The 21,849-nt window shown below is 39.1% G+C and overlaps 1 protein-coding gene across 12 annotated transcripts in view; it reads right to left on the minus strand.

The window, feature by feature from the left end:
- KIF27 (kinesin family member 27) overlaps window positions 1-21,849 on the minus strand; it is an 89,551-nt gene that overhangs the window by 17,966 nt on the left and 49,736 nt on the right. For 9 of the 12 annotated variants that reach the window (XM_054501653.2, XM_054501654.2, XM_054501651.2 and 6 more), the window contains 4 exons: window positions 19,418-19,531; window positions 16,592-16,768; window positions 8,330-8,545; window positions 2,788-2,994 (listed from right to left, as the gene is read on the minus strand). In XM_054501653.2, the coding sequence (XP_054357628.1) occupies window positions 2,788-2,994; window positions 8,330-8,545; window positions 16,592-16,768; window positions 19,418-19,531 (714 nt within the window). The remainder of the gene's footprint in view (window positions 1-2,787; window positions 2,995-8,329; window positions 8,546-16,591; window positions 16,769-19,417; window positions 19,532-21,849) is intronic. The other 3 variants (XM_063649633.1, XM_063649634.1, XM_063649635.1) reach the window with 2 other exon arrangements.

A 21,849-nucleotide genomic window follows, 5' to 3' on the forward strand; every position in this document is an offset into this window, starting at 1 on the left:
TTTTTTTTTGAGAAGGAATCTCACTCTGTCACCCAAGCTGGAGTGCAGTGGCGCAATCTCGGCTCACTGCAAGCTCTGCCTCCCGGGTTCATGAAATTCTCCTGCCTCAGCCTCCCGAGTAGCTGGGACTACAGGCGCCTGCCACCACGCCCAGCTAATTTTTTGTATTTTTAGTAGAGATGGGGTTTCACCGTGTTAGCTATGATGGTCTCGATCTCCTGACCTCTTGATCTGCCCGCCTCAGCCTCCCAAAGTGCTGGGATTACAGGCGTGAGCCACCGTGCCCAGCCAACACTTTCATTTTTAATATACTGTTGCTCTAATAATCACCCTTCCATAATTTCTTAAATGTAATCTATGCAGTTTACATTTCATAATTCTGTAACTTTATTTCTCTAGTCTAAGTGGATAGTCAGAGGGTAAAGATTCTTGAAACATCTAGACAATTCCAAGTTTTAACTCCAGAATGGATGTTATAAATAAGTGACAGTTTGGGTGTTTTGTTGTTGTTGTTGTTGTTAAGATGGAGTCTCACTCTGTCACCTCAGGTTGGAGTGCAGTGGTATAATCATAGCTCACTGCAGCTTCCAACTCCTGAGATCAAGTGATCCTCCCACCTCAGCCTCCCACATAGCTGGGACCACAGGTACATGCCATCATGCCTGGCTAAGTTTTTTAAAAAATTTTTTCATAGAGACAGGGTCTCACTATGTTGCCCAAGCTGGTCTTGAATTCCTGGCCTCAAGTGATCCTCCTGCCTTGGTGTCCCAAAGCACTGGGGTTATAGGCATGAGCCACCACACCCAGCCATGTTATGCATTTTGTCTACTGGATTCTTCCCTGCTGATGTGAAGTAAAAATACTTCAGACAATGTCTGTATCACAGAACTTGTTAATAATCTAATGACCTCTCCAGAAAAATAATCATTAATACAAGGGTTCCCAGGATCAGAAAATCCACTGACCTTAGCCAGGTTGCCTTGCTTTAAGAGTAGCACAAGGGCCAGGCATGGTGGCTCACACCTGTAATCCCAGCACTTTGGGAGGCCAAGGCGGGAGGATCACGAGGTCAGGAGTTCGAGACCAGCCTGGCCAACATGGTGAAACCCCATCTCTACTAAAAATACAAAAATTAGGCGGTCATGGCAGCACATGCCTGTAATCCTAGCTAGTCAGGAGGCTGAGGCTGGAGAATTGCTTGAACCCGGGGGGCGGAGGTTGCAGTGAGCCAAGATCACACCAGTCTGTACAACAGAGTGAGACTCCATCTCAGGAAAAAAAAAAAAAAAGAGCAGCATAAAGAGTTATCTATATCAGGCTGGGCGCGGTGGCTCACGCCTGTAATCCCAGCACTTTGGGAGGCCGAGGCGGGTGGATCATGAGGTCAGGAGATCGAGACCATCCCTGTCTAACATGGTGAAACCCCATCTCTACTAAAAAAAAAAATACAAAAAAAATTAGCCAGGCATGGTGGCGGGTGCTTGTAGTCCCAGCTACTCGGGAGGCTGAGGCAGGAGAATGGCGTGAACCTGGGAGGCAGAGCTTGCACTGAGCCGAGATCATGCCACTGCACTCCAGCCTGGGCGACACAGCGAGACTCTGTCTCAAAAAAAAAAAAAAAAAAAGTTATCTATGTCAAAGCACTCCACCATCTTTCTACCCTCCAAACACGCAGCAATAGGATGCACTCTCATCAATAACAATAACAGCAGCTTACTACTGATGATGATTATCCAAGAGGAGGCTGTGCATAACATTTTCATTTATCTTATTTCACAGAATTATAATTTTATTTAATTTTTTTGAGACAGGCTGTTGCTCTGTTGCCCCAGACTGAAGTGCAGTAGTGATCACACTCACTACAAACTCAAATTCCTGGGCTCATGTGATCCTCCTGCCTCAGCCTCCCAAGCATCTGGGACTACAGGTGTATGCTACCACACTCAGCTAATTCTGGTATTTTTTGTAGAGACAGGATCTCAAATTCTGGGCTCAAGTGATTCTCTTGACTCAGCCTCCCAAAGTGCTGGGATTACAGGCATGAGCCACTGCACCTGGCCTTAGGACTTTATTTTAAAATATCAGTGTTTTATTTTTCATTAATTGTCTGATATTCCCATAAATTGAATGTACTTTTCAGAGAAGAGTTATCTCATTGTTTAACACTTCATAATATATAACTTAAGTGGAAAAGACATTAGAGAAAAGACGGATATAGTTCTCAATGCTATGAAACATCTCTGGATCAGTAAATTGTCTAATCTGTAAAAAATACAACATTTTAATTGATTTAAGCACATTCAGGTTAATAAAATCTACTATTATCTTTGCCACTGATACACCACTTCATCTTCATTTCAGCTCATACATGATGAGAAAGTACAGATTCCCCTACCCTACAGCAATGAAGGAAAGGGAATCAAAACTTGGAGGGCCCTTGATTTTTCATGAGTGCCAGGTAGAACATCCAAATCTAGAAAACATCCAAAAAATAATGAGCAAGGAATGTAACTTAAATTCTTTGGTTTTAAAAACTTTCAAAAAGGACTTCTTTTGAAAGGCCCTCCAACTTTAAGAACCTCACAAAGTTAGGCCTACATATTTGGATAATCACAAAGCTTTCAGATGACAACATTTAGTTCTATAAAGAGAAATCATGCTTAAATTTGTAGTTACACCATCAAATCTTTAAGCCTTTCAATTTCTTTAAAAATTCAAAATAAATATAGGATGTAAGCATCTTGACCCATCTTTATAAGAAAAATATTCTGACCCTCAAAAACAAACCTTATTGAAATATCTGAAAAGAATAGCTCTAATCTCAACAGGACTCAGGCAAGCTAGTTTTTCCAAGACATTTGCTTCACTATGAGAGAGGTTATGGAATGATGCTCTAAGTGACTTCTGGCGATTCTGGATACTTTCATTCTTGTATTCAATTGCAGCTTCCAAAGCTTCAATCCCTTCTTCAAGTTGGAAAAGAACATGTTCTTCCTAGATATAACAGAAATCACTCATTTTAAGTGAAATAGTATAACTTTGACTTTGTCATATACTCAGATCCTACTAAACTATTTGAGTCTAATGGACATTACCACTCTTGTACTAGATTTTAGGAAAATGTTTTTTGAGTGCTTGCTATGCCACATAATGCAGTGTGTGTATACATGTGTGTATACACACACATACACACACACACACAAACATATTAACGTAATCATTAAGCCGTCACAATAAACCTGATGGAATAAAATGGAAAAGACAGAAGCTTAGGGGAGTTCTGAAATGTTCCAAGGTTATACAACAAATGCTGATCATCTAATCCAAGGCATATACTTGAACAAAGCCTAAGCCCACAGGATTAGCAGTATTGTCATATATCTCCTCCATAACCCCTAAAGTGCATATTATGTGTCAATATTTCCACTAGTGAGATCTAGAGACTCACTGTTGTCCCTTCAGTGATCTATCAAAACAATATACTGCCTAGAAGGATTAACTTATTCTAAATGTTAGAATAAGTTATTAAGAACTAGTAATAAAAAAGCACAATATGGCATAAAAAAGTAGTGAGGATTTAAGTATCTGAAATATTTCATAAGATTCCTATGAAATGTTATTAGAAGGAAAATGTAGGTGTTAAAAACAGGGCAATGTAGTATTTTTTCACATACTAGAGAAGATCGATGAATCCCTGTAGGAAAACCTACAAGTTCTTTTTTTCTTTTTTTTTTTTTTTGGACACAGGGTCTCGCTATGTTGCCCAGGCTGAACTCAAACTCTTGGGCCCAAGCGAACCTCCTACCTTGCCCTCCTGAGTAGCTGGGACTACAGGCACACGCCATCATGCCCAGCTCTTCCAGTTCTTTGAACTATCCAAATACATGTTATGTTGGTGATACAAATCTATGGTAAGGAAGTACTTCAGATTGGTGAGATTTGGATATATGTTTCCGTATACCTATACCTATTGTGGAGGCCACCTCGATAAGTTCCTGTGGCAGACTATCTTGTCCATCTGCACACCCTTATTGCCTAGCACAGTACCTATCACATAGTTTGAACTCAATATCTGTTGACTTAATGAAGAAAGAAGAGAAAAAAATTTTTATGTGTCCTTGGTTACAGGACCCATGTTATTTCTCTCCACTCCTCCCCCTAACATCCCAAAGGAAAATAATGTGAATATTTCTTTTCTTTTTTTTTTTTTTTTTTTTGACAGGGTCTCACTCACTTTGTCATCCAGGCTGGAGTGCAGTGGTGGGATCTCAGCTCACTGCAACCTCCACCTCTTGGGTTTAAGCAATTATCCTGCCTCAGCCTCCCAAGTAACTGGGATTACAGGTGCATGCCACCACGCCTAGCTAATTTTTGTATTTTTAGTTGAGAAGGGGTTTTGCCACATTGGCCAGGCTGGTCTTGGAACTCCTGACTTCAGGTGATCGGCCTGCCTCAGCCTCCCAAAGTGATGGGATTACAGGGGTGAGCCACCATGCCTGGCCAATAGTGTGAATATTTCTGATCTACCTAAAGAAAACTGTTCACCAGCCATTCTATTTCTCTGTGCAATCACTAACCATATGGAATTTGATGGTTTGATAATTGCTCCATAAGGAATAAAATAATATTCACCTTTTCAAGAAAAAAACCCCTTAAATACTAAAATGTACTTAGGTGAATGAATAAGAGGAGCCACAAATAAAAGTGAATTATCCAATATAGAGTAAGTCCTTATCATCAATAGGTTCTTGGAAACTGTGATTTTAAGAGAAACAATATATAACGAAACAAATTTTTTTTCTTATTAACTTTGTAACAAAAGCAACTATGTTGAAGGAAAACAATGTAGTTTGAGGACCTGATGTACATGGTGTCTCTTAAAGTCACAATTTCCAAGAACCTATCCACAATGTTCAGTGAGGACTTTACTGTACTTGACTTTTGAATTCATACTGTGACTATATTTTATCAAAAACAAATGTGAAGAGTGCCTTTATATGTGGCTGAGGACAATTTCGTATAAATTCAGTTTCTATGGTTTTGGATCTAAGTTAAGGAAGTACTGAGATAATATAAGGTAGTGTGAATATAGAAACCCAAGGACAGCCCGCTCCAGTGAGGCTGCAGCATATCAGTGTTTGTAGTTCTCTAACTCAGCAATAGGTGTAGGTTGACAAGATACATGGCAATGGGTAACTATCCTGGGATGAAAAATTTGCCACAATACAAACCACAGGTTATCAAGAGTTGACTCTGCTTTATGATAGAGCACTGCTTTTCAACTTTAATGTGTACCCAGGAGCTCACTAGAATTCAGATTCTGATCCAGCAGGTCCACTTGGGGGCTGAGGATCTGCATTTCTAACAAGCTTCCAAGTGATGCTGTTGCTGCTGGTCCAGAGACCAAGTAAAATGAAACAAAAAACTAACGATAACTTTTGAGCAAGCACTGCAGAGATTTCCTTATAAATTATATGTTCTTGGCAGGGTGTGGTGGCTCAAGGCCTGTAAACCCAGCACTTTGGGAGGCTGAGGCGGGTGGATCACTTGAGGTCAGGAGTTCGAGACCAGCCTGACCAACATGGCGAAACCTTGTCTCTACTAAAAATACAAAAATTAGGCCGGGCGCGGTGGCTCACGCCTGTAATCCCAGCACTTTGGGAGGCCGAGGTGGGTGGATCACGAGGTCAGGAGATCGAGACCATCTTGGCCAACATGGTGAATCCCCATCTCTACTAAAATACAAAAAACTAGCCAAGCATGATGGTGTGTGCCTGCAGTGCCAGCTACTTGGGTGGCTGAGGCAGGGGAATCGCTTGAACCAGGCAGGCAGAGGTTGTAGTGAGCCGAGATCGCGCCACTGCACTCCAGCCTGGTGACAGACCAAGACTCCCTCTCAAAAAAAAAAAAAAAAAAAAATTAGCTGGGCATGATAGCGCACATCTGTAATCCCAGCTACTCGGGAGGCTGAGGCAGGAGAATTGCTTGAACCCAGGAGACGGAGGCAGTGAGCCGAGATGGCACCACTGCACTCCAGCCTGAGTGACAGAGTGAGACTCCATCTCAAAAAAAAAAAAAGTATGTTCTCATCATAAAATGAGAAATTAAAAGTTTAAAAGATTAGATAAACATAATAGTTCTTATATTTTCCTCCCTACTTATTAAGCAACTACTCTGTATTATTAGAAATCTAAAGTTCAGGTAGTCTTTAATTTTAGTTTCTGGATTTTACCAAAAAAAAAAAAAGCGGTGTGACTTGTCTGTAGTAAATTGTTGGGTAATCTTCTATTAGTGTAATGATCTAAAATCTTTCTATCCATTTCCATAAAGTAATAAAATTAGGAAAAATATTTTAATTTACTGTGGAAAGAGAAAATTATCCTAAACAAGTTTAAAGACATTAAGATAGCAAACCATTCCAACTAGATTTTATTGATACCTTGTGTCACATCAGAATCTCATGTTCTCGATCATCTGCTAGTGACAGATCTATCTGGAATATTAACCTTGGCTTTAAAATCGTGATAAGAGCAGAGCCTCACTTGAGAGCTACACTAAGAACCAACCATGTGGAAGAAAGGTGCATAGAAGCTCATGTGACTAAGTAGAACTCTACCAGTTGTAGGAGGCTCATCATTCCCTCAAACCCCAGTCCAGAATAGCTGCAAAATAGGTATCATGTACCGTACTATATTTTCACCACAAATCTGTAAATAATGTTTTTTGTTACAGGATCCCACATGAAATAGAAACCTAAATGTTTCTTGATATTAATGGAACTCTACCCTACTGCAAACATAATTTGTTAATTCTCATCTCTGTGCCTTATTCAAAGATGTTCTGTCTAAAACGGACTTCTTTCTTGTATCTGCCAGTGCATATCATGTTTCTCATAATCTAGCTCAAGATTCTGATCTACTGAGGCTGCCTTGATGAATCTTTCCCCAAATGATCACTTCATTGCTTTGAATAAATAATGTAAGAGGTACAGCTGTAATACATTATCCACAACTTGATTTTCAATGTCCTTCAGAGTTTAGAGTTTTCTTATATTTCTATCTGTTTTCCCAAATAGAGTATTAATTTCTCAAGGGAAACATAATACTCTGGGTGTTTTTTTTTTTGTTTTGTTTTTTTTTTTTTTTTTTTTTTTTGCTGCTTCTATCTTCTATAGAGCTTAGTAATAGTCACAGGCAGGCAGAATTCCTTAAATATTTGAATTCTGCTGTATCTTAGGCTCTCATGTCTTCAAATCTATAACCCTTGGGCTCCAATTTAACACCTTGGGAGGACAGCCTGGCTCTCTGTTCCTCTGCACAGCTACCCAGTTTAAGTTATAAAACAGGGCAACAGAGGTCTATAATGTTCCTTTCAACTGCCACTTAGCCCCCAATCAAGGATTGATTTGTAAGTCAATCCTTTCATCAATTCTCAATGAGCAACAATCTGATGTTATCCTTGCTCCTATTTCTTAACTAGCCCCCACAACTTCCTGTCACTTGCTCCAAACTAAAACACTACAAGATTCACCAATGTGTGTGATTCTCAGCTCTTCACCTTCTCTTAGCAATTTTCCCTTGCTTTGGTAATGATGAGACACCAACAATAAATATTTGCAGAGGAAGTTCAGATTCAAAAATTCATCTTTCTCTGATGAAGTAAGGTAAAGGTACCACTGCCAACTGACTGAAAATTTTGAAAAAAGACAAAGTCTGGGGCAATTTGACAGCCCATAAATGAATCATCTTCTACATAGTTTTAAAAAACTATAACTAAAACTATAGTCTTAAAAAAACTGTAACTATAACTAAAAGGTCTTTTACTGGGATTGGAATTTTGTGCATCTATTTGGCTGGACATAGTATGGACATTGGGCCTTCTAAACCAAGGTTTCATGGAAAGAATTAACCCCTAATTCCTTAGGCATCTCTTGTATGTAATAAATTACCTAGTATCGTTCAAGAAATAGGTATAGAGAAAAGTCAGGTGCCCTCCAGAAGAGTCCCTCAAATCATTTTCTATGTTCTGTGATTTCAGACGAGAAACCCCAGCTGAGGAGGCAAATATACTCAAGGAAAGTAATAGTTTCCAAATGCCTGGCAGTGCCAGGAAGGGGCCATGTCCGTGGACCACTATGTAAGGATATCTCAGTCTCTAGTCAAGCATGGTTTATGGTGCCAAATAAGTGCCAGGTGAACTCACTACATCTGACAAAATCTCAAGGAACCAAGTTTACCAGATAATATTTATGATTATGTGAAAAAGACTGAGGAAATCACTCTAGTGATCCATCATACAGCACCTCCAGTTCCAAAGAATACTGACTTACTTCAGGTGATAACACTCTACCATTTTTAAGTTTTTCATCCACACTGTGTTTTTGTTTCTGGAGCTGATCCTTTTCTTTCTGGAGGACTTCAACTTGTTCTGAAATCTTTGTTTTCTCCTCAGCTGTACTGGTCTGGAGCTGCACATTCTTTTCAGACAACTCTTGTTCCAATAAGTTCAGGCGAGTTGATATTTTCAAACTATCTGTGTTTAAGGCCTAAAAGATACAACCCACCAGACACCCCAAAAACAGTTACTAGAAATCTAGACTGCATAAAAATTAGGAAAAACATAGAGAAAATTGCTAAATGAATATATTTTTAGTTTTTACATTATTGTTTTCTCCCATGGATTTTTTTGAGGGAGGGGGTATTCATTTTCTTTTTTTGTTTTTGACATGTAGTTTTGCTCTTGTTCCCCAGGCTAGAGTGCAATGGTGCAACCTCAGCTCACTGCAACCTCCGCTTCCCAGGTTCAAGCGATTCTCCTGCTTCAGCCTCCCTGGTTGCTGGGATTACAGGCGCTCGTCACCACGCGCAGCTAATTTTTTGTATTTTTAGTAGAGACGGGGTTTTACCATGTTGGCCAGGCTGGTCTCGAACTCCTGACCTCAGGTGATCCACCCGCCTCAGCCCCCCAAAGTTCTGAGATTACAGACGTGAGACACCACACCCGACTGGGGTATTCATTTTCTAAAATCTTAAGTTGAATGCCTTTTTTTAAAAAAAAAGTCTATTTAAACTCTGAGTTTACTACCAAGGATTGCCTTGACTAGATTTTCAGAGGCAGTATTTTTCTTTTTTCTTATTTTCTAAATTGAACTTTTCTTTCTTGGCTCACATTCTACATTGTAGAATTATGTTACAATTTACTAGGCGTCGAGATGTGGTGTGTTTAAACATATGATTGTTTGGCTTAAACATATAATTTGTTTTTACTCGTATTTCATTCTGATCAGAAAATATGGCCGGATTTATGGAGATGTTCACTATGGTCAGATTTCAGGTAATTTGTAAAATACTTTCACAGTAATTATTTGTATATACTACCATAAGGTTTATTATATAGACACATACTATCATAAGGTTTATAATTTTAAAAAAGCATTCCCCTCCCCCAAGCTTTTAACTGAATCCTACTCCCAGACGGCCACCTTCAACCTTTTCAGTTGGTTCTTCTGGTATTTATGTCCATGTTTCTAAATGGCATTATCAATTTTAGACATTGTCTACTGACTGTGTATTATGGGAGATAAGGATTTAGCACTCTTATACCTACTCTACTTCCCATCCTCCTCCATTCTCCCAATATAAGTTACATTACAGTTTTTAGTTAAATCAATATTCATTTTCATTATTATAACTTTGTTATTCATAGGTGAACTATCTAGTGTGAAATGATCATGCTTCTGTTTTGATACAACTTTTTATTGCACCTTATAGCTAATTCTTCTCCAACAGAACTATAAAATTCCTCAACAGTTTTTCATTTGATCACATTTATCAGGAAATATTTTCAACCTATTCTTTTCTGGAAACATTTTGCCTGGAGCATCCATCCTCCTGCTCCACACTAGACCTAGTTGTCCTGGGTCTTCCCTTTGGTATTTCCTGAGAATTTCCATGTTGGAGCACATTTTCAGAATGCTGAGTCTTCCTTTTTCATAGTTTGTACCCTTATTTTTGTGGAGCACATTCTCTAGTAGTTTCCCTGGACAGGCTTGATGGGAGATTTTTTTTTTTTTTTACCTGAAAATGCTTATTCTAGCTTCACATTTGATTGAGAGTTTGGCTAAGAAGAAAATTATTTATTAGACTTAATTTTCCTCAGATCTTAAACTTCTAATGAGGAAAGCTGAGAAGTCCAATGCCATTCTGATTCTTGTAACTTACAAGTAGAGTCTTTTTTGTCTAGACGTTTTCAGGACCTTCTTTTTTCCTCAGTCAGTATATCCAAACCTTCACAGTGATATGTTTTGGGTACTCATTTTGCTGGGCCCTTGATGGGCTATTTCTTTTTATATATATATATATATATATATATATATATATATATATATATATATATATATATAAAACTTTAAGTTCTAGGGTACATGTGCACAATGTGCAGGTTTGTTACATATGTATACATGTGCCATGTTGGTGTGCTGCACCCATTAACTCGTCATTTACATTAGGTATATCTCCTAATGCTATCCCTCCCCCCTCTCCCCACCCCACAACAGGCCCTGGTGTGTGATGTTCCCCTTCCTGTGTCCAAGTGTTCTCATTGTTCAATTCCCACCTATGAGTGAGAACATGCGGTGTTTGGATTTTTGTCCTTGCAATAGTTTGCTGAGAATGATGGTTTCCAGCTTCATCCATGTCCCTACAAAGGACATGAACTCATCATTTTTTATGGCTGCATAGTATTCCATGGTATATATGTGCCACATTTTCTTAATCCAGTCTATCATTGTTGGACATTTGGGTTGGTTCCAAGTCTTTGCTATTGTGAATAGTGCCACAATAAACATATGTGTGCATGTGTCTTTATAGCAGCATGACTTATAATCCTTTGGGTATATACCCCGTAATGGGATGGCTGGGTCAAATGGTATTTCTAGTTCTAGATCCTTGAGGAATCACCACACTGTCTTCCACAATGGTTGAACTAGTTTACAGTCCCACCAACAGTGTAAAAGTGTTCCTATTTCTCCACATCCTCTCCAGCACCTGTTGTTTCCTGACTTTTTAATGATTGCCATTCTAACTGGTGTGAGATGGTATCTCATTGTGGTTTTGATTTGCATTTCTCGGACGACCAGTGATGATGAGCATTTTTTCATGTGTCTGTTGCCTGCATAAATGTCTTCTTTTGAGAAGCATCTGTTCATATCTTTCGCCCACTTGTTGATGGGGTTGTTTTTTTCTTGTAAATTTGTTTGAGTTCATTGTAGATTCTGGATATTAGCCCTTTGTCAGATGGGTAGATTGCAAAAATTTTCTCCCATTCTGTAGGTTGCCTGTTCACTCTGATGGTAGTTTCTTTTGCTGTGCAGAAGCTCTTTAGTTTAATTAGATCCCATTTGTCAATTTTGGCTTTTGTTGCCATTGCTTTTGGTATTTTAGACATGAAGTCCTTGCCCATGCCTATGTCCTGAGTGGTATTGCCTAGGTTTTCTTCTAGGGTTTTTATGGTTTTAGGTCTAACATTTAAGTCTTTAATCCATCTTGAATTAATTTTTGTATAAGATATAAGGAAGGGATCCAGTTTCAGCTTTCTACATATGGCTAGCCAGTTTTCCCAGCACCATTTGTTAAATAGGGAATCCTTTCCCCATTTCTTGTTTTTGTCAGGTTTGTCAAAGATCAGATAGTTGTAGATGTGTGGTATTATTTCTGAGGGCTCTGTTCTGTTCCATTGGTCTATATCTCTGTTTTGCTACCAGTACCATGCTGTTTTGGTTACTGTAGCCTTGTAGTATAGTTTGAAGTCAGGTAGCGTGATGCCTCCAGCTTTGTTCTTTTGGCTTAGGATTGACTTGGCGATGCGGGCTCTTTTTTGGTTCCATATGAACTTTAAAGTAGTTTTTTCCAATTCTGTGAAGAAAGTCCTTGGTAGCTTGATGGGGATGGCATTGAATCTATAAATTACCTTGGGCAGTATGGCCATTTTCATGATATTGATTCTTCCTACCCATGAGCATGGAATGTTCTTCCATTTGTTTGTATCCTCTTTTATTTCATTGAGCAGTGGTTTGTAGTTCTCCTTGAAGAGGTCCTTCACATTCCTTGTAAGTTGGATTCCTAGGTCTTTTATTCTCTTTGAAGCAATTGTGAATGGGAGTTCACTCATGATTTGGCTCTCTGTTTGTCTGTTATTGGTGTATAAGAATGCTTATGATTTTTGCACACTGATTTTGTATCCTGAGACTTTGCTGAAGTTGCTTATTAGCTTAAGGAGATTTTGGGCTGAGACGATGGGGTTTTCTAGATATACAATCATGTCATCTGCAAACAGGGACAATTTGACTTCCTCTTTTTCTAACTGACTACCCTTTATTTATTTCTCCTGCCTGACTGCCCTGGCCAGAACTTCCAACACTATGTTGAATAGGAGTGGTGAGAGAGGGCATCCCTGTCTTATGCCAGTTTTCAAAGGGAATGCTTCCAGTTTTTGCCCATTCAGTACGATATTGGCTGTGGGTTTGTCATAGATAGCTCTTATTATTTTGAGATATGTCCCCTCAACGCCTGGCCTCATAAAATGAGTTAGGGAGGATTCCCTCTTTTTCTATTGACTGGAATAGTTTCAGAAGGAATGGTACTAGCTCCTCCTTGTACCTCTGGTAGAATTCGGCTGTGAATCTGTCTGGTCCTGGACTTTTTTCAGTTGGTAAGCTATTAATTATTGCCTCAATTTCAGAGCCTGTCATTGGTCTATTCAGAGATTCAACTTCCTCCTGGTTTAGTCTTGGGAGGGTGGGTGTATGTGTCCAGGAATTGATCCATTTCTTCTAGATTTTCTAGTTTACTTGCGTAGAGGTGTTTATAGTATTCTCTGATGGTAGTGTGTATTTCTGTGGGATCGGTGGTGATATCCCCTTTATCATTTTTTATTGCGTCTATTTGATTCTTCTCTCTTTTCTTTTTTATTAGTCTTGCTAGCAGTCTATCAATTTTGTTGATCTCAAAAAACCAGCTCCTTGATTCACTGATTTTTTGAAGGGTTTTCTATGTCTCTATCTCCTTCAGTTCTGCTCTGATCTTAGTTATTTCTTGCCTTCTGCTAGCTTTTGAATGTGTTTGCTCTTGCTTCTCTAGTTCTTTCAATTGTGATGTTACGCTGTTAATTTTAGATCTTTCCTGCTTTCTCTTGTGAGCATTTAGTGCTATAAATTTCCCTCTACACACTGCTTTAAATGTGTCCCAGAGATTCTGGTATGTTGTGTCTTTGTTCTCATTGGTTTCAAAGAACATCTTTATTTCTGCCTTCATTTCATTAGGTACCCAGCAGTCATTCAGGAGCAGGTTGTTCAGTTTCCATGTAGTTGAGCGGTTTTGAGTGAGTTTCTTAATCCTGAGTTCTAGTTTGATTTCACTGTGGTCTGAGAGACAGTTTGTTATAATTTCTGTTCTTTTACATTTGCTGAGGAGTGCTTTACTTCCAACTGTGTGGTCAATTTTGGAATAAGTGTGATGTGGTGCTGAGAAGAATGTATATTGTGTTGATTTGGGGTGGAAAGTTCTGTGGATGTCTATTAGGTCCGCTTGGTGCAGAGCTGAGTTCCATTCCTGGATATCCTTGTTAACTTTTTGTCTCATGGATCTGTCTAATGTTGACAGTGGGGTGTTAAAAGTCTCCCATTATTATTGTGTGGGAGTCTAAGTCTCTTTGTAGGTCTCTAACGATTTGCTTTATGAATCTGGGTGCCCCTGTATTGGGTGCATATATATTTAGGATAGTTAGCTCTTCTTGTTGAATTGATCCCTTTACCATTATGTAATGGCCTTCTTTATCTCTTTTGATCTTTGTTAGTTTAAAGTCTGTTTTATCAGAGACTAGGATTGCAACGCCTGCCTTTTTTTGTTTTCCATTTGCTTGGTAGATCTTCCTCCATCCCTTTATTTTGAGCCTATGTGTGTCTCTGCACGTGAGAGGCCTAGAGTCTCACATTACTGGTGTTGAGAAAATTTTTTATATGATGTCTTTGATAATCTCCTCTTTTCTGTTTTCTCTGTTGTATCTTTCTGGAATTCCCATTACTTGGATCTTGGGCTTTCTGGATTTATCTGCCAGTTAAAAATGTTTTGCTCCTACTTTCTATTAACTTATATTTTTACTTACTTTTTGGAATATTTCCTCAACTTTATCCTCTGACCCTTTTTTTTGAGATGGAGTTTTGCTCTTGTCACCCAGACTGGAGTGCAATGGCATGGTCTCGGCTCACTGCAACCTCTGCCTCTCAGGTTCAAGTGATTCTCCTGCCTCAGCTCCCAAGCACCTGGGATTACAGGTGCCCACAACCACGCCTGGCTAATTTTTGTATTTTTAGAAGAGACGGGGTTTCACCATGTTGGTCAGGCTGGTGTCGAACTCCTGACCTCCAGTGATCTGCCCGCCTTGGCCTCCCAAAGTGCTGGGATTATAGGTGTGAGCCACCGCGCCCTGCCTATCCTCCCACCCTTTTAATTTCCAAGAGTTCTTTCATGTTTTTAATAACTTGTAGTTCTTTATAGATAGTCATCTTTTACCACATTGAGGATATTAAGATTTCTGTGAAGTTTTTTCAGCTTCTTGCTCTATCTCTAATGTCTCTGAGTGTATTTTTTCCTTTTGTTTTGTTTTCTGTCTTTAATAGTGGCATTGCTGAAATGTCCATCATATTTCAGAGTCAGGTATCGAAAAGCAGATAAGATTTGTGGTAATAGCATATATGTGGGCCACTTATTTAAGTGGGGGCTTCCAAATTTAAGAGTTTTCATATCTTTTTAGATGTTTCAGAAAATATGCCAATCTCCGGCTAGGAAGTATAAATCTGGCTGCCAGCATTCTTAGATCCAAGTAGAGATTAGGAAATAGATGTTTCACAATTCATATGCAGACTTGCATTCATTCCCTATTTGGAGTTTTTTGACTTATCACAACCTTTGCTGTGCCTGGTTCAATCTTCAGAAAATAAATCGGTCCCAGAGTGAGAAAAAATAGTTTCATGACTATGCCCTGTTTTCATCTTTATGCTACTCCTGCCTTCTGAAAATCTTGGTCCCTTCATTTCTGAGTCTTTTTGATGTTCTATGTGAATTTTATCTCTCTAAAACTGTTATTTTTAAAAAAGGAAAACATCTAAAGCATTCCTAAAATGCCTATCACATTTCAGAGTCAGGTATTAAAAAGCTGGTAAGATGTGTGGTGATAGCATATATGTAGGATCTTGGCCTGGCTCTCATTTATGTTTCTCTAGGTACTTGGAATGCAGCATCTTCTCTTCTGCTAAGTTAATAAGCTCTCATCTATTTGCTTTCCATCTTTTCTTTTTTTGTAATCTTTTGTCCTCTGTTATCTTCTCTACTGTCTTTTCCCTTTTATGGCTTTTCAAAAAACATAATAGCTTTAATGAGATAAAATATACATACCATGCAGTTCACCAATTTAAAGTATATAACTCAAGGCCGAGCATGGTGGCTCATGCCTGTAATTCCAGCGCTTTGGGAGGCCAAGACAGGCGGATCACAAGGTCAGAAGTTCGAGACCAGTCTGACCAATATGGTGAAACCCCATCTCTACTAAAAACACAAAAATTAGCTGGGCGTGGTGGTGTGCACCTGTAATCCGAGCTACTCGGGAGGCTGAGACAGGAGAATCACTTGAACCCAGGAGGCAGAGGTTGCAGTGAGCACAGATCGCGCCACTGCACTCCAGTCTCAAAAAATAAAAAATAATAATAAAGTATACAATTAAATGGTTTTTCATATATTCACAGTTATGTAACCATCACCACAATCAGTTTTACATTTTCTTCACCCTCCCCCAAAAAAAGAAACTCCACACCTATTAGGAGGCATTCTATTTCCCCCCCAATCCCCCACCAACCCTAGGTAACCACTATTCTAGTTTTCGTCTCTGGACAGAAATGGAATTGCCCATTCTGGAGACTTGATACAAATGGTATTATACCAAAGTGGTCTTTTTGTGACTGGTTTCTTTCACTTAACATAGGTTTTCAAGGTTCATCCATGTTGTAGCATGTATCAGTACTTCATTCCCTTCTATTGTCAAATAATACGCTATTGTATGGATAATCACAGTTTATCCATTCATCACTTAATGAACATTTGTGTTGTTTTCAGTTTTTAGCTATTATGAATAATGTTACTATGAATGTTCATGTTCAAGTTTTTGTGTGGATACATGCTTTCATTTCTCATGGAGAAATACATACAGAGATAGATCTATTTATCTATCTATCTATCTATCTATCTATCTACCCATCCATCCATCCATCCATCCATCAATCCACCCACCCACCCTCCCACCCATCCCTAGGAGTGAGATTACTGAGTCACATAGTATCTCTAAGTTTAGCCTTTTGAGGAACTACAAGATGGTTATCCGAAGCAATTGCACCATTTTCCAATTTCACCAGCAGTGTATGAAGGTCCCAATTTCTCCACCTCCTCCCACACCTTTCTTATTATGTTTTTCTGATTATAGCCATCCTAGTGGGGAGTGTGGAGTGGTTTACAACCAGAATCAAGTAGTGTATTGAACAGAATACCTGACTAGATCTCAATTTCTTATTTTCCAGGTGACTCTTCTCCTGTAACAGAGCCTCCTTCTTAGAAACTATGGCCTCCCGTTTCTTTAAGTCTTCTTCCAGCTCCTCTAATTCTTGGCGTTGGTTCAGAACTTTCTCTACTTCTTCATCTAACCATTTCTTTTGCTCATCCAATTTCTACATTAAAATTTAAAAAAAAGTTACTTGTTTTTCCTTCTGCCATAAAAATTATATGGTAATAATAGAATTTCAGATTGGCTGAAATCTCTTAAATGAACATTTAAAAACTATCACTCAGAGTAACTCAGGTAGCCGTCTGAGATCCTAAAGACATCAGTGGTTCTAGTCAAGATGTAGTTATGTTGTTTTATAAAGAGTTAAAATTTACTCCCCAGATATGTTAAACAGTCTAGGATTTTTTAGCCTGACAAAGAAAGGGCTGATAATTTTCTATGCCTATATTAAGAACATGCTGGAGTCTTTTACTCTGTTGTAGTGGTGCACAGTTCCATCACAGCACTTACACTGGTGGCTGCCCTACTTATCTATCTCCCCGGCTTGAGCTCCTTGATTGATTGCAGGGGCTGTAGTTTTTACCCGTCTGTCCACATGGCTGGTATATTGCCTGGGCCACAGTAGGCGTTCAATAAAATGTTAAATGAATAAGTGAATGAATGCCTGATTCAGTCAGTCAATGAAGTGAATAAATGAATACACACAGTGGAAGACACAGATGATGGAGGATGGAAGGAAAGCCAATTTGCATTGTAGCTTGTCAACCTCAAATAATTATTTAAAAAAAAGAAAAAAGCAAAAATAAAAAATTGCTGAAAAGATCTCCCAAACAAACATCTGAGTACTCTCTTGAATTAAGGATACACAGAAACAAATACAAACATAAATATGGATGGAATATAACTGTTTAAAAGGAACTCTACCAAGTGGACACGGTAATGAAGCACTGCCACCAAAACAACAAATAAATAGGAAAAGAAATCCATATAGTATTATTTCCTAGTCCTTCATGAACCTTATAGAAAGGGTTTCTGGAAATCTATCATACAATGAGACAGTGAATATATATGAGAAAAAGAGAGCAAAATGGCCAAGACAAAGAAGATGCATAGCTATTCAGTCTTCCAATAATACCAAGATATTAATAGTATAATCTTATAAGCACTATCATGTCCAGATAACACTGGAGCCTAAAATATTATAGTAGCTCTACAATTATTAGGAAGAGAAAGAGCAACTATAAAAATGTTAATTTTGTCATATCCTTAAATACTCCAGTAGGAGATCCTAGGAAGTCTAGCAAGTAACTTAAATATATTCTACAAACATTCTTAAACTGTGAGTGGGGTTTGAAAGATGAATAAGAGATTCTTTTTAAGCTCTACTTAAAAGGAAAAAACCTAAAAAATTACAACTGGTGATAACATTTCTGGGTGGAATGGGTGTGTGTGGGAATGCACCCACGTCACTATTAAATGTCACTAAGAAAATGTAAAATTTATGAAGAGAGAATAAATCTTTCTAAAGTAAGGTAGAGATAATTCCATTCTAGGTATTTTAAATACAGTATTTTTTGCTTACATAAAATTTAAAATTTCAACTTCTTTGAACTTCAAAATTAGTTTGTGGATTATGACTTTCTTTTTTAAAGATGGCACTAAAATGATGGCTTTTTAATATATAAAGTACATATACAATTTGGTTTTCTTTGAATGTAGAGTTCTGATTTTTAGAAATATACTTGTTTTCGGCTGGGCACGGTGGCTCACACCTGTAATCCCAGCACTTTGGGAGGCCGAGGTGGGCAGATCACGAAATCGAAACCATCCTGGCTAACATGGTGAAACCCCGTCTCTACTAAAAATACAAAAAATTAGCCAGGCATGGTGGTAGGCACCTGTAGTCCCAGCTACTTGGGAGGCTGAGGCAAGAGAATGGTGTGAACCCGGGAGGCGGAGCTTGCAGTGAGCTGAGATCGTGCCACAGCACTCCAGCCTGGGTGACAGAGCGAGACTTCGTCTCAAAAAAAATAAAATATACTCGTCTTCATGAGATGGGAATAAATACAGTCCAGTGAACATGGATTTCATGTTTATATTCTACAACAATTCAAATCAACTCATTTCTACTGAAATAAGAATATATTGATTCTGCTGAGAGCAAGAAAAAACAAAAAATACAGCACATTTCTGGATGAGAAAATCATTTTGTAATAATAAAAGTTTCACTACTTGGGCAACAGGATTATTAGAAGCCCAAATCTTAGCATCACACAATATACCCATGTAACAAACCTGCATGTGTATCCCTGAATCTAAAATTTAAGAAAAGAAAAATAATAAAGTTTCAAGACAAATACTAGAAATTTTGCATTTGGGCAGCATCTAGTGTTTGAAGGTTTTATTCAGAGTCCACCAGTTTTTACATCTATCTGTCTATCTATCTATCTATCTATCTATCTATCCATCTATTTATTGAGAGGGAGTTTTGCTCTTGTTGCCCAGGCTGGAGTGCCGTGGCATGGTCTCAGCTCACTGCAGCCTCCACCTCCAGAGTTCAAGCGATTCTCCTGCCTCAGCCTCCCAAGTAGCTGGGATTACAAGCACCCGCCACCAAGCCCGGCTAATTTTTATATTTTTAGTAGAGACGGGGTTTTACCATGTTGACCAGGCTGGTCTCGAACTCCTGACTGCAGGTGATCCACCCACCTCGGCGTCCCAAAGTGCTAGGATTACAGGTGTGAGTTTACCTCTATTTAGACAACCATCAGATTGAAGAGAAACCAGGAAACACTAAATAGAATTGACAAACCTGGAGATGGTCTATACTTCCAAACGAACCTTCTCTCCTTTTCAAGTGACATGCATCAAGGTCCTCAGCTTTCGGTTTTAGACCTTCTTCCTGTCCTGTTTTTAATTGTAGCTCCTATAGAAAAAGAAATTGAAAACACCTTATTGCTTTTACACCTGACCATTAAGTATGCTGATGACAATTATTTTCTTTTTTTTTTGGAGACAAGATCTCGCTCTGTCACCCAGGCTGGAGTGCAGTGGCACAATCACAGCCTCAAACTCCTGGGCTCAAGCCACCCAGCCACATTTTCTTAACATTTACTTCCTTAGTCACAGGAAGAGAAAATGAGTAGATGACAGTTGGGGCTCTATTTGAGAAGAAAATAATGTGGGGATTTTTTTGTTTAAAAAAAATTTTTAGAGATAGGGTCTCACTCTGTAACCTAGACTAGAGTGCAATGGCGTGATCATAGCTCACTGTAAGCTCAAGCTCCTGGGCTCAAGTAATCCTCTCACCTCAGCCTCCCAAGTAGCTAGGACTACAGGTGTGTACCACCACATCCAGCTCATTTTTTAAAAAATTTTTTGTAGAGATGGGGTCTTGCTATGTTGCCCAGGCCAGTCTCCAGTGATCTTCCTGGCCTCCAGTGATCCTCCAGCCTCAACTTCCTGAAGTTCTGGGATTACAGGCATAAGTCACCATGCTCAGCCTTAATTTTTAATTGACAAATAATAATTGTACATATTCGCGAGGTACACAGTGATTATTTCAATACATATAATGTATAGTGATCAGACCAGGGTAATTAGCATATCTACGAAGAAAGGAATGTTAGCTCTTACTGAGGCAATAAAATACAACTGCAAAAATTAGGATTTACTAACAAAACTGAGCGTTTTTTTCATTCTTCATGAGTGTTACACATTAGCGTAACAAGGATAAGAGTCTGAAATTTATAAGTAGGTTATTCTCTTCTGCCTTTCTGAGCTTATTACTTTCATAGTTACTCCACCCAAGACATCCATCTGCTGTGAGTATATTAAAATTTATTATAGTCAAAATGCAAAAAGAAAAGTAATGTTCAATTTCTAGTATTCAAAAATGGGAGTTTGCAATAGAGAATAGACTTGGAAGACAGATCATGGTCTTATGAAGTGCATTTTCCAAATTTCTTTAGTTTCCATCCACATCTTTTTTTTTCTTTTCTAGACAAAGTCTCACTGTGTCACCCAGGCTGGATGCAATGGCATAATCTCGGCTCACTGCAACCTCCGCCTCCTGGGTTTCAAGCAATTCTCATGCCTCAGCCTCCTGAGTAGCTGGTATTATAGGCGTGTGCCACCACACCTGGCTAATTTTTGTATTTTCTTTTTTATTTTTTAGGAGAGATAGGGTTTTACCATGTTGGCCAGGCTGGTCTCGAACTCCTGACCTCAGGTGATCCACCTGCCTCAGCCTCCCAAAGTGCTGGAATTACAAGCATGAGCCACCATCCCCAGCCTCCATCCACATCTTAAGGGTCAAGTCAAGAGGTGCAGTGTTGGCCAGGAGTGGTGGCTCATGCCTGTAATCCAGCACTTTGGGAGGCCGAGGCAGGCTGATCACCTGAGGTCAGGAGTTTAAGACCAGTCTGGCCAACATGGGGAAACCCTGTCTCTACTAAAAATACAAAAATTAGCCAGGCGTGTGCCTATATCCCCAGCTACTCAGGAGGCTGAGGCACGAGAATCGCTTGAACTTGAGAGGCAGAGATTACGGTGAGCTGAGATCGTGCCACTGCACTCCAGCCTAGGTGACAGAGTGAGACGCCGTCTCAAAACAAAACAAAACGAAACAAAAGGCGCAATGTTCACGGTGCCTTCTAGGGGTTTAGAAATGATGTTGTCCATCACTAAAGCTTAGCAGGTCAGGAAGGAGGCCATGAGTCAAAACTGGCCAGTTCACATACTCTCTGTTACTGGTCCATGATGGATAAGTATGCAATTGAAAGTGCTGAGACACTTTTATAGCAATTTGACAGAATAATTTTATGTCTGATGACTCTAACAATTTTTAAAACGGACTTTTATTTGTATATTTTAAATTTCACTTTTCTACTAATTCATGTTTTATAGAAGTGTTAGGCTGTGACAAATTCATAACAAAATATAAACTATACCTTCTCCACAAGTAATTTCAGAAGCACTGATAGAAAGGAAGTAAAAGAAAAGCCTAGTGCTCTCCAGCCCTGGGAATGGCAGAAAGGAGAAAAGAGACAGTAAGGAAGACTTGTTTCCCAATTGTCCTCTGTCTGAGTTTTGGTCCAGAAAGGGGATGATAAGTAAAGGTATCAATGGGGAGAGACGGGCTCCTAACCTATTCAGGAGAGAAAATGCAGACTGCAGTGCAGAAGCCCCACACCCATATACAATTGCCCAGCCTTGCTGAAAGAGCAGAGAGGTACGATTAGG

Source organism: Pongo pygmaeus, chromosome 13 (genome assembly GCF_028885625.2).
Source record: "Pongo pygmaeus isolate AG05252 chromosome 13, NHGRI_mPonPyg2-v2.0_pri, whole genome shotgun sequence".
Taxonomy (NCBI): Eukaryota; Metazoa; Chordata; class Mammalia; order Primates; family Hominidae; genus Pongo; species Pongo pygmaeus.